The 13,200-nt window shown below is 36.9% G+C and overlaps 1 protein-coding gene across 1 annotated transcript in view; it reads left to right on the top strand.

The window, feature by feature from the left end:
• dym (dymeclin) overlaps nucleotides 1-12,651 on the top strand; it is an 85,212-nt gene extending 72,561 nt beyond the window's left edge. Inside the window, exon 17 of the mRNA XM_022676678.2 lies at nucleotides 8,046-12,651. Within this exon, the coding sequence (XP_022532399.2) occupies nucleotides 8,046-8,195 (150 nt within the window). The 3' untranslated portion in view covers nucleotides 8,196-12,651. The remainder of the gene's footprint in view (nucleotides 1-8,045) is intronic.
• The last annotated feature ends 549 nt before the right edge of the window (nucleotides 12,652-13,200 follow it).

The following is a 13,200-nucleotide window of genomic DNA, read 5'->3' as shown; positions in this document are numbered from 1 at the left end:
TCAGTGTGAACAGAGAGAGCAGTGTATTGTGGGTAGAGTAACAGAGGCAATGGAATTTGTTTGGCCAGCAGAGTGTGTGTGTGTGTGTGTGCTGTTCCGTAGTGATAAGACAGAGACAGTCTGGCTCCTCTAGGAGAGCTGCAATACAGCCCCCAGAGAGACCTACAGATGACCCCTACACACACACACACACACACACACACACACACACGTCTTCTACACATCCAGACTTGCTGCTGTTACATGTGGAGACATGTATGTAAATAATAATGGTTTTCATATCTGTAAAGGTCAGGGACCCCCTGTTTGAGTGGTTGGTGGGTTTCTATTGGTTGCAGCTGATTTTCATTCTCAGTGCTGCAAAATAAAGCAGGGTTATCCACCAGTGTGTAACGTTACAGTTTAGTAGAGTGCACAAAATATGATATATAAGATTTACAGATATTTCCCCTGTAGGCGAAAACCTTGTATCTAGGTTGTATAGAAGCTTTTTGACATAGTAATATGAATCCATGTATCATGTTGTTCTGAAACAATGTAAAAACCACAGATTTACAATTTATCATTAAGTAAAGAAAAATAGCTAATTAATTGTTGCATTTCATGAAATGTGAAAATTTTGTCACACTTTAAAAAAGAAAGGAAATGGCAGAAATATAATAAATAAATGCAGCTCTGAAAAAATATAAAATAATGTTCCTTTAATTTTACAAAATTGAAAACCTCTGGAATATAATCAAGAGGAAGATGGATGATCACAAACCAAAGAGCAGTGTATAAGACTGGTGGAGGAGAACATGATGTCAAGATGCATGAAAATAAACTGTGATTAAAAACCAACCAGGGTTATTCCACCAAATATTGATTTCTGAACTCTTAAAACTTTATGAATATGAACTTGTTTTCTTTGCATTATTTTAGGTCTGAAAGTTCTGCATCTTTTTTGTTATTTCAGCCATTTCTCATTTTCTGTAAATAAATGCTCTAAATGAGAATATTTTTATTTGGAATTTGGGAGAAATGTCGTCTGTAGTTTATAGAATAAAACAACATTGTTCATTTTACTCAAACATAAACCTATAAATAGCAAAATCAGAGAAACTGATTTGGAAACTGAAGTGATCTCTTTATTTTTACAGCACTGTAGGTTTTAATATTTTTCATTTGCATCTATGGAAATAAGAGTACATTTAAAGTTTATGAGGATGTACAAAAAACAGATCTGTATCATCGGGGCCAGTAGAAAACATGTATCTCCATTTTTGATGTAGAGCATTTGGTTCTTCTTGCAAGATTGTGAGTTTCAGGTCATGCAGCAACACTACAGTAGGCGTTAGATTACTATGGCTAGACTGTGTTTTGGGTCATTGTCCTGGTGCATGACCCAACTGCAGCTTCAGCTTTAGCTTTGGCCCCTGTACAAATAATTGTAGGTTGACTTGTTTTTTTTTGTTTCAGTGGTTTTCCAACACACACACACACACACTGAGAGCAGAGAGAGCTCTACACACTCCTGCTCTGGGCCTCTGGGTTACTGGCTGGTGTGAGTCTGAGGCGGGTGGTGACCTTGGATCCCGGCCAATCATGAGCCAATTCTGCCTGGGCTCTGTCTAGCCCAGCTCTTCCTAGGAAAGAGTGTGTGTGTGTGTGTGTGTGTGTGTGTGTGGCACAGCATGACTAATCCTGTAAACCGATAAAAGAACAGCAGAGTTTACTCTGCATAAACGGTGAGTCCTTTTGAAGTGCTTTTAAATGAGCCATCTGCTGTGTTTTTGGAGGGCACCTGAAATATCAAAGGCTTTTCTTTGTTTTTTTGTATTATAGTTTTGTTGTTTGTTTGTTTGTTTGTTTGATTTATTGATTTTATTTTATGTAGTCAGTTGGGCTAAATTCAAATGGCTGTGCTGAGAAAAAGAGACTGTATACAGTAGATATAGTACATAACTATATAGTACATATAATAAGTATACTAGTACATAACCAGCATAACATTATGACCATCTCATCTCACTTGACAAGACGAGACATGATACTGGGTTCACAAGAACGAGACGAGACGAGAAAACTTCAAAAATAAAAGACTTGAGAAATAAAGTTCTATTTGACAAAATCATATAAGTTAACTGGACAGACTGGTTTCTCTAACAAATTGAGTCTATATAAATAAAAAATAGAAACAATATGAATAAAAGATAAAAATAAAACTTTTCCAAGTCCTATATAATGCAAACAGTAAGTGCAAACCACAACCAAATATTAAGACTATTTAAAGTATCTTGTAAATTAACTATTTATAACCATGTATAACCAATTGACCAATTAAGTCATATTGCTACTGTGTTGCCAGATCCCTCTTAAAAATTCCACACTAAACGCTTTTTTTCTCTTCTTGATGAGAAATATTGTCACGTTTTAATCTCGCGAGATTGCATGATATATATATATATATATATATGTATATTTTGCTATTTATAGGTTTATGTTTGAGTAAAATGAACATTGTTGTTTTATTCTATAAACTACAGACAACATTTCTCCCAAATTACAAATAAAAATATTCTCATTTAGAGCATTTATTTACAGAAAATGAGAAATGACTGAAATAACAAAAAAAAGATGCAGAGCTTTCAGACCTCAAATAATGCAAAGAAAACAAGAAGTTCATATTTATAAAGTTTTAAGAGTTCAGAAATAATCAATATTTGGTGGAATAATCCTGGTTGGTTTTTATCACAGTTTTTTTTATGCATCTTGGCATCATGTTCTCCTCCACCAGTCTTACACACTGCTTTTGGATAACTTTATGCTGCTTTACTCCTGGTGCAAAAATTCAAGCAGTTCAGTTTGGTGGTTTGATGGTTTGTGATCATCCATCTTCCTCTTGATTATATTCCAGAGGTTTTTAATTTGGTAAAATCAAAGAAACTCATCATTTTTAGGTTATTTCTTATTTTTTATATCAGAATCCAGAGTCTTTATGGTACGGTGACGATATGTTTCACTTTTATTATACAGTAAATGAGTGTGTCTCAGTACTGATGTATAGAAATTGTGCAAAAATTTCTTGAAAAGTTTTTTATTTTTAATCACCAACAGAGAAACCCTGAGCAGATGTGATGGTTTCAGTGCTCTTTTGTGGTCTTTAACCTTACGTGTAATAAACTCCTGACCTCAGCATTGTCCCCCGTGTCCCCCCGTGTCCCTGTCTCGCGGGCGTTGTTGACAGACAGAGCTCTGTGTGGAGTGTAAGGGGAGAGCGCGGGCGGCTGAATGGAGGTCTCAGTGTGTGTGGAGGGCCGTGTGGAAAGCTGGGGATGATTGCGGCGCTCGGTGTGTGTGGAGATGAAAGGCGGTGAAGGCGTCTCTGTCTGTGACACGGCGAGCCGGGGGAATCTGATAGGCCGCGGGTGCATTATTGATGGAGCGCGCCCGTCTACCTGCTGCCGCGCTGGCTGCAGCTCACCTGGCCTGGCTGGGGTTTGGCGAGGTCTGGCTGATTTGGGGACTGATGGAGACACCGCTGACCTTCTGGTTGGCTGAATGAGGCTGTGGATGGAGACTGTTTGGACTCTTTGGTTTTGATCGGTCGGATTTCAGCTTCTTTTGTCTGCTGTCTCTCGGTTAGCGGCGAGTGCCGGGCCGGGTACAGGGGTTTAGGGATTTTAGGGGTTTCAGGGATAAGGATGAGGTTATCTGCAGGCCAGACCTCAAACCCAGAGCTTCAGAAAGGTCGTGGACACGAGTCCATCAGCTTCAGACACTCTGAACACATACTGTAATACTGTAATAATGTCTTTAATTTTACTGAAGAAATGATCTTCAATTCTGTTCATCTGCTGATTTACTTGTTCCAAAAACACCAATACTAATACATTAAAACTAATACTAATAAAGTGAACAAATCACTGACTTTATTATTAATGTTTATTTGGGTTTAGTATTCTAATGTTATATAGATTTAATTACAGATAGATGCTCTGCACACATACTGTAATACTGTAATAAGTGTCTTAAATTCCACTGAAGAATTGATCTTTAATTCTGTTCATCTGCTGGTTTATTTGTTCCAAAAATACAGATACTAACATTGAAACTAATAGAAGTGAATAAATCAAAAGTCTTTGTTTATTTGGGTTTAGTATTCTAATGTTACATACAGTTAATTTCAGGTTGATTACATGTTAATTAAATAAAATAAACTTTGTTTATTTGGGTTTATTCTAATGTTATGTAGAGTTAATTACAGGTAAGTTGCAGGTTAATTACAGGTAGATACTCTCACTACTGATAACTGACTTTATTAATGTTTATTTGGGTTTAGTATTCTTATGTTATATAGACTTAATTACAGATACTAGCTTTGTGTTTATTCAAATGTATTATAATGTTATATAGAATTAATTGCAGGTTAATTGCAGGTAGACACTCACTAACCACTGACTTAATGTTTATTTAGGTTTAGTATTCTAATATTATATAGAGTTAATTACTGGAAGATCACTGACTTTATGACAATTTTTTAGTTTGACATAAAGTTAACGCTGGGATCAGTAAAGTATCCGTCTGTCCGTCTTTCTGTTCTAAAATTGTCGAGGAAAACCACTGTATGACTTTGGACTCTGTACTGCAGCTCAGTTTTAGGGTGTTACCAATCTTTGTGGGTCTCAAAAATCCTATTTCTCACATCCTCAGAGAGTTCTTTGCCATGAGATGCCATGCTGGATATCCAGTGGCCAATATAAAATATATATATATATTTTTTTAAAGAACTGCATAAAGTAAAAAATACTAAAAAAGTGTAAAGTATGTAGTGTCCAACCTTAAATATAATTTTAATAATATTTTGTTGGTAAAAATTCAAACACAACACAGAGTACTGTATAGAGCTCCATAATTCAGTACAATACTGGCATAAGACATGGTGCTGATTGGTTCACTGGTTCTCAGTGGTTTGTTTATTTTGGATTCCCTGGTATTCTAATATGTCAGAATAGCCTTTTGATTATATTTCCGTTACTGTTGGCCCTGGGGCGGGCATGAGGTCATGGTGTTTCTATTATTCTCTGTGTTAAAGGCCACTGTTGAAAGGTAAGGCCCTGTGGCAGGGCTGTGGAGACACGTATTTGACTGTGATGAGTAAACGTGAAGCCTGATTGGTCCGTATCTTTGTAAGAGGAACTTAAAGAATACCAGTGAAAACTATTTCTCCCCCGGCTCTTCCCCCTCGTCTAGTCGGAAGGGAAATGAACAGGTTTTTCTGTGGAAACACATCCAGAAATGAAAGACTTTGGGGACGTATGTGGGGAACCTTACGCCACAAATAAACAAACTGATTTTAACCAGAGCTTTCTTTTCTGAAACGCAGCCTCTCTGAAGCTTAGCGCTTTATTTATCTGCTGAACACTGCTCAGTTTAATGCTTATTTAATTTGGGGTTTCATTTTGTGGGGATTAGTATATATTCAGAACCTGTTAAGATTGATACAGTAGGTACTTACAGACAGAGACAGCGAGACAGACAGATTCTGTAGATATATTGGTACAGTAGATACAGATAGACAGACAGACAGACAGATAGATATTGTAGCTAGATTAATACATTAGATACAGACAGATAGACAGACATAAACTTGGATAGATCGATACAATAGATACAGACACATAGACAGATACTGTAGATTTATTGATACAGTAGATACAGACACATAGACAGATACTGTAGATTTATTGATACAGTAGATACAGACACATAGACAGACATATACTTGGATAGATCGATACAATAGATACAGACAGATACTGTAGATATATTGGTACAGTAGATACAGACAGACAGATTCTGTAGATATATTGATATATTAGATACAGACAGATAGACAGACATATACTTGGATAGATCGATACAATAGATACAGACAGATTCTGTAGATATATTGATACAGTAGATACAGACACAGACAGACAGATACTGTAGATATATTGGTACAGTAGATACAGACAGACAGACAGATTCTGTAGATATATTGATACAGTAGATACAGAAACAGACAGATTCTGTAGATATATTGATACAGTAGATACAGAAACAGACAGATTCTGTAGATATATTGATACAGTAGATACAGAAACAGACAGACAGATTCTGTAGATATATTGATACAGTAGATACAGACAGACAGATAGACAGATAAGTGTTGCTTGGTGGTTGCTAAGGAATTGATGGGTGTTAATTTTGCTAATGGGTTGGTTGCAAAGGGTTGCTAGAAAGTTGCTAAGGTGATGCAAAGCAGTTCCTAAGGTTTTGCTTGGCGTGTGGGTTGTGGGTTGCTAAGGGTTTGCTAGGAGGTTTCCATGGTTTACCAGGTGTTTGATAAGTGGTTGCAGGTGTGTTCCGAGTGGCTGATAGTTCTGAGGAGTTGTTAGATGGTTAATTGGGTTGGGTTCAGTTCAGCACCTTCTTCAGTGAGATATAGCGACTCAAATGCTCGAGCAAACGTTTGAGCAGAAGTTTAAGGGTTAATGCTGGCTTCTGATTGGAAGGCGGTGGGAGGAACCCTAGCCCTGGGGCCTGAAGCGGTTGACGCTGACTGACGGAGATGAGATTGTAATGGTAGCGTATGAACTTGTAGCTCAGCGGATCCTGTTACTTGTGGGTTAAGAGAGTTTTATTTAAACAGGAAAAGCTCTGGAGGTGTTTCGCCGTGTGTCGAGATACCTGTTACTTAATTGAGCTGAAGTTTATTTACCTGATGGCGAGATGGAATTACAGCAAGCTGAGTCACCTTTACACGCTGAAGAACGTCACCTGAAATCAGATCAGGGAGCTTTTTCAGGTTGCAGGAAACCCATTAACCCCTTGAGTAGTGCGGTGCCTCGGCCAATCTGAGCAAGCCGCAGCCGGTTAACGCGGCCTCAGGATACTTTCCACCGTGTGTGGTGTTTAAACGCTCCACTTCTGAACGAAAGGTGGAGGACCAAGCAAGGCTGTCTGAGATGGTTAAGCTTTTCCACTCCACAGGTGGAGGTGGTGGGAGGGGGCGGAGCAACATTATATAGTATAGTGGTATAGTAGGTATGCGCTATTTTCCTACATCAATTTCTTTGTGATGCTGGTCAGCACAGGCACCTGTTAGCTGATGTATCAGAGGTGGGGATGCAGCGCTTTCCTCCAAGTGTGCTGTGATGACTAGTGATGAGGGGGGGGGGGTGCTGCCCAATGAAAAACAAGTATTTCTATTTTTGTCGATTTTTTAGTACAACAATAAAAATTGTTTAAAATGACCTAAAATAAACTCTTTTTACTTTGACTTCCATTAAAAGTTATGAAGGTCTTATCTCTCTCCTGTAAAGTTGATATTCTGATGTTTTTCATTGTGCAGCGACAATATGAACATGGGTGTGCTAACTGAATCCTGGTCATGCAGCGTGCCATCAGCTGCCAGAGCCCTGAGAGAGCGCAGTTGGTCTTGCTCTCTCTGGGTGGGTACAGTACAGTATAGGGCGCTCTCTCTTTCCCCTCATCACCCCTAGGGGTGATGTGGTTCAGCACAAGGCTGCATCTGTGAGCTGATGTATCAGAACCGAGTCGCTGCGCTGCTTTCCTCCGAGCGTTAGCGCTGTGATGCTACTCGGCAATGCTACGGCAACAGCAGCAGCTCAAAAAGAGGCAGACTTCACATGTATCGGAGGAGGCAGGATGTAAACAGGAGGTAACCGCATGCATGGCCTCCATCCACATGGTGTGGAAAGCTGTGCAGATATTTCCAGTTACAGCTGATTTCACACTTTTAGTCCCAGAAAAACTCTTATGTACCTTTTAAAAAGCCATTTAAATGCCTGATTACTGATGTTTTTCTGTTTTTTTCTCGGGTTTTGCAATGTAAAATGTTTCTAAAATCCTGCAGCCAGCCTACCTTTGCCTAAATTGGGAGAAAATGGGAAAAAAAAATAAAATAAATAAATTAAAATAATACTTAATATCAAGACATGATTTGAGAAGTGAATATGTGTTTTATTTAGTGTTTTTTTGTTTGGTTTTGTGTGCAGAAGTTTCCGGAGCTGAAGTTTAAGTATGTGGAGGAGGATCAGCCTGAGGATTTCTTCATCCCGTACGTCTGGTCTTTGGTGTTTAACTCTGGAGTTGGGCTCTACTGGAACTCTCAGGGAATTGAGCTTTTCAGCATGGACTCGCCCTGAGAGAGAGAAAGCCTGGGTGAGCGAGTGTGTGTGTGTGTGTGTGTGAGTGTGTGTATAAGTGTGTGAGTGCTGAGTATGTATGAACTGGGATGTGGGTGGAAGTGGATTGTTGTTAAGTTTATTGTTGCTTTAGATTTGGGTGAATGAGTGTGTGTGTGTGTATGTGTGTGTGTGTTTGTGTGTGTGTGTGTGTGTGTGTGTGTGTGTGTGTGTGTGTGTGTGTGTGTGAGCGAGAGCACGTCTGCATGGTTTTGATGGCCCGTGGCTTTGGAACGTCCGGTGGAAGTGCCTCTATTGTGACTGAGATGTGATGAGATGTTATTGTGGGACTTTTCCCCACGTTCTGCCTCCACTTCCTCATATCAGACCCCTGGGCTTCCATAATCTCCCACCACACCATCCAGCCTCATCACACACACTTCACAGGCCACGCCCATCAAACACACACACACTCACTCACTGAGCTCTGAGTTATGGTACAGTTTGTGTTCAGCATGATCATACAGTAGAGGCCAAAAGTTTGGACACACCTTCTCTTATTCAATGCCTTTTCTTTAATTTCATGACTGATATTTACATTGTAGATTCTCACTGAAGCATCAAAACTATGAATGAACACATGTGGAGTTTTATGTACTTAATAAAAAATGAGCTGAACCTCCACAGTCACCGGACCTGAACCCAATCCAGATGGTTTGGGGTGAGCTGGAGCACAGAATGAAGAAGACAAAGGAGCAACAAGTGCTAATAAACACCTCTGGGAACTCCTTCCTTCCTTCAAGAATGTTGGAAAACTTTTCATTAATTTCAGGTGGCCACCTCTTGAAGAAGCTTATTAAGAGAATGATGCCAAAAGTGAGCAAAGCAGTAATTAGAGCAAAGGGGGGTTTTGAAGCAACTAGAATATAAAACATGTTTTTAATTTTTTTTAGTAAGTTCACCTTTTTTTGTTAAGTACATAAAACTCCACATGTGTTCATGTTTCATAGTTTTGATGCTTCAGTGAGAATCTACAATATAGTAAATATCAGTCATGAAAATAAAGAAAACGCATTGAAAAAGAGAAGCTGTCCAAACTTTAGTCCTGTACTGTATCTGTTTACTGTTTTAACGTTTTCAATGCTTTGTGTTTATTAAGATTTTGTTCGGTTCTTTATCGTAGTTCTTCTACGGTTTTTTTTTTTCTTTCTCAAGGGCGTTGTGGGTCATTTATTACAGCAGGTCAGAAAACTGGAGAGATTTAAGAGAGATTTTTTAAAAAATGAATAAATAACATAACAGACCTAACAGAAACTTTGGTCCACTTTATTTTATTTATTTTTTGGACTCCAGATATGCACGTTTTTGTCTTAAGTTCATTCTGGGCTAAAATCTTTTTACAGTCACACAGTTTTTTTTTTTTGTATTTATCTTGTATATTTTAATCAATACAAGCGGCATGATAATAACTACACAATAGCTTGAGCAAAAAATCTATTTTTCTCATATGGAAGCCCATTCACAGCAAGCTGATGTTTTTTATCTTTCTGTTAAATTTTACATTGCAAAATATTACAGCATTGTACCAAGTAATATTTCCATTACATATTCAAGCAATAATACGCAATAGGTTCGTGCTATAGCACAAACCTTGAATGTATTATTGTAATTATACCACAGTTCCATTATCAAGATTTTAAAGAGTTAAAGAGGAGGAGAAAATAGGATCTGTTTGGTTATAAAAACTCTGCCAGTTAAAATAGTTCCATTGCTGCTCTGTTTGTAGCTGCGCTGTTTGGTTTGTAAGCGCTGCATCGTTGCTAGGTTACCTGTATGTGGCGGAGAGCTTCGGTTAGTTACAGTGCATTACTGGCTGATAGCGTTACTCATAGAACACCTCTCAGCCAATCACATTGCAGGGTCGGAACTAACTGTTGTATAATTATGAGTAATGCGTTATTGAATTACTATTAAAATAAATTAGCTTGAAAATTTTGGAAAATTACGTACTTAAGATAGCGTAAGGTTGCGCAATTTTAAAATAACAATCGACAATCTTATTACAATCACACATTCAATAAAACATTTATATGGCATGGTATGTCATATCCTAATATCGAAATATTAGGATTAGTGCTCTGGAGTGTTTTGGAAATAATGGTTTAAGCCTAGTCTTAGACTGCACAGCCTATTAAATAAAGATGTTCCATCATGAGGAAAATATAGATTTTTAATCTAAAACTAGGTTTAAAAATCTTATGACTATCTAAAAACAACCATAAATAAAGAGTTATCAGTGAGATTTATCTTCCTCTGCTTGATGTGAATGGGCCTCCATATCTGACTATCATCCCTAAACAAAATCCTGATCATATTAGTGTTAATATAATCATATAATCATTAATCTTTTTTATATCTTAGTACAATCATGTTTTTTATTATTATGATTATTATTATTTGCTTGGTTTTAATGTGTTTTAAGATTTATTTATTTATTGGTATAGATGTTTTTTTCTGAATTATTTAGCATCTAATTGTGAAACTGTCTCCTGGTTTATAGACATCAGCACATATATATATATATATATATATATATATATATATGTTTGTTTTTTTAGATATTTACAATCTGAAGACATTTTCTGTGTGAAAATCATCATATTTATAGAAAGATATCGAAGATAAGGGGATTGTGTACAAGCTAATGTAAGCAGTGTGTTTATCACACACACATTATTTCCTTTTTGGGGTTATTTTTATGTTTTTTGGGGTTATTTTTATGTTTTTTGTAGGTTTTCTCATGTTTCTCTTCGTTTATCACAGTCTCTCCTCCTCAGTTAGAATATAGAATGTGTGCACTGCAGTCTGATCAGCACTATGGGGGTTTTCTGTTACTTAATTCCACCTTTTTATTATGTTCTATTTCAGTTCACCACTGTTACACAATAATAATAATAATAATAATAATAATAATAAGAGCTGATCTTGTTGAGTAAAAGTATTTGCATTACTGCTACTAAATCACTGTTGTTTTCATTTCGAATGAGTCAAGTGGTGACATTAGCTAGATGTTCACTACTTTAACTGTTGTTAACATCTAGTTAACACCTAATTGAGCAGTTAATATTTGATAATTTTTAGTTAAAGTGCAGTTAACATCTAAGAAACATCAGCTTCAGAGGTTATCGTCCAGTTTAAATCACCAGGAGCAGATAACATCTCACTGCTTGTGCAGATAACCTCTTACTGATGTTAGCTAGATGTTAAATCTAGATGATGTTAGCTAGATGTTAACTTGTGCTCATTTTAGCTAGATGTTAACTCCTCTGTGATGTTTGCTAAATGTTAAATCTAGGTAATGTTAGCTACATTTTAACTCATGCTAATGTTAGCTAGATGTTAACTCTTTCTAATGTTAACTGGATGTTAACTCTTGCTGATGTTACCTAAAGGTTAAATCTAGATGATGTTAGCTAGATGTTATCTGCTCTTGCTGATGTTAGCTAGATTTCAACTCTTTCTAATGTTAGCTGAATGTTAACTTTAGCTAATGTCGCGTAAATGTTAAATCTAGATCATGTTAGCTAAATTTAACTCTTGCTGATGTTACCTAAATGTTAAATCTAGATGATGTTGGCTAGATGTTAGCTATTGCTGATGTTAGCTAAATGTTAACTCTAGCTATTGTTATATAGACTTTAACTCTGATGTTATTTAGATTTTTAACTCTTACTGTTATTGGCTAGATGTTATCTACTCTAGCTAATGTTAGCACAATTTTAACAATAGCTGATGTTAGCTAGATGTTAACTCTTAATGATGTTAGCTAGATGTTAACTCTAGAAATATGTGTTAAATATTCTTACACTATTTCACATTGTCACAGTATGGTATATTATATAATATATATTTTATATTTATTTCATAAACCAGTACTTTTACCTGACAAGATCTTATTTTTCCAGTGAATTCTATTTGGAAACACTTTCTTACACATATATTCTATAAAATATTTTTTGCCCAGCTTTTGTGTTTATGAAGGAAGGTGTCTGATTGGTTGCTGCAGCAGCTGCAGTGTATACATTAGGGTTCACCCCGTTGAGCTCCCACAGTCAGAAACATATTAGATCCTGTTCTACGCTTCATGTTGTTCTTCTGCTCCGATGCTCTGGAGTTGTTTATATAATATATTGTTTATATAATGTTTGAAATATACACACATGCCTAATAAAACTCTAAATAGAATCGCTTTATGTTGAGCTGAACTCGAGAACTCAAGGAAGAGCTGAAGCTGCAGAATGTTACTCTTCACTCAGGTAACAAATGAATGAAATAATATTAATATTAATAATAAAATATTGGTAAAAATATATCCTATGTTAGATTGAATGCAACTATCTCAACCCTTTTCCTTTCCACATCCTGTTTCTGTCCTTCAATCTAAAGTATCCCAAATAAACACAAAATCCTGAATAAACCTCTACGTTTCCTGTTTTTCTTTTTTAAACTGAGTAAAAGGTAGGTACAAGTGTTTCTCCACTTTATTTCACACTCCTACGTACAGCTTCTCCACCTTTTAGATAAAGAAACATATTTCTATCAGTCAGGTATTAAGGAGCAGTAAAACCACTCCGCTGAAGTACAGAGTAATACAGGAGTTTCAGTTTAGTTCTACAGCACCCAGACTGGAGCAGTGTTAGCATTAGCCGCTAATCACGCTAAGCGCTAACTCTTTCACCATTCAGGGGTGAGAATTATCGGCCTGCTGATAACCCAAGTTAGCACTGCTGGAGCAGCATTAGCATTAACTGCTAACTGCAACGCATTAACTTGCAACTGCAAAAATACAGTAAAGTCAGATACAAAAGCTCTGAATCTGTTGCTGCACAGCAGTTAGCCGCTAGTGCTAATGCTGCTGCACCCAGCTTTAGTGGAAATCTGGAAATAATTACAGTTTTGTTTACTTAACTTAGCTTAGTTTTACAGATCTCTTCATTCAGCAAGACCTGCTGAATTAAGAAGGAAA

Source organism: Astyanax mexicanus, chromosome 17 (assembly GCF_023375975.1).
Source record: "Astyanax mexicanus isolate ESR-SI-001 chromosome 17, AstMex3_surface, whole genome shotgun sequence".
In the NCBI taxonomy this organism is placed as follows: domain Eukaryota; kingdom Metazoa; phylum Chordata; class Actinopteri; order Characiformes; family Acestrorhamphidae; genus Astyanax; species Astyanax mexicanus.
Note: the sequence above shows the minus strand (reverse complement) of the source record. Positions and strands in the feature narration are given on the sequence as shown.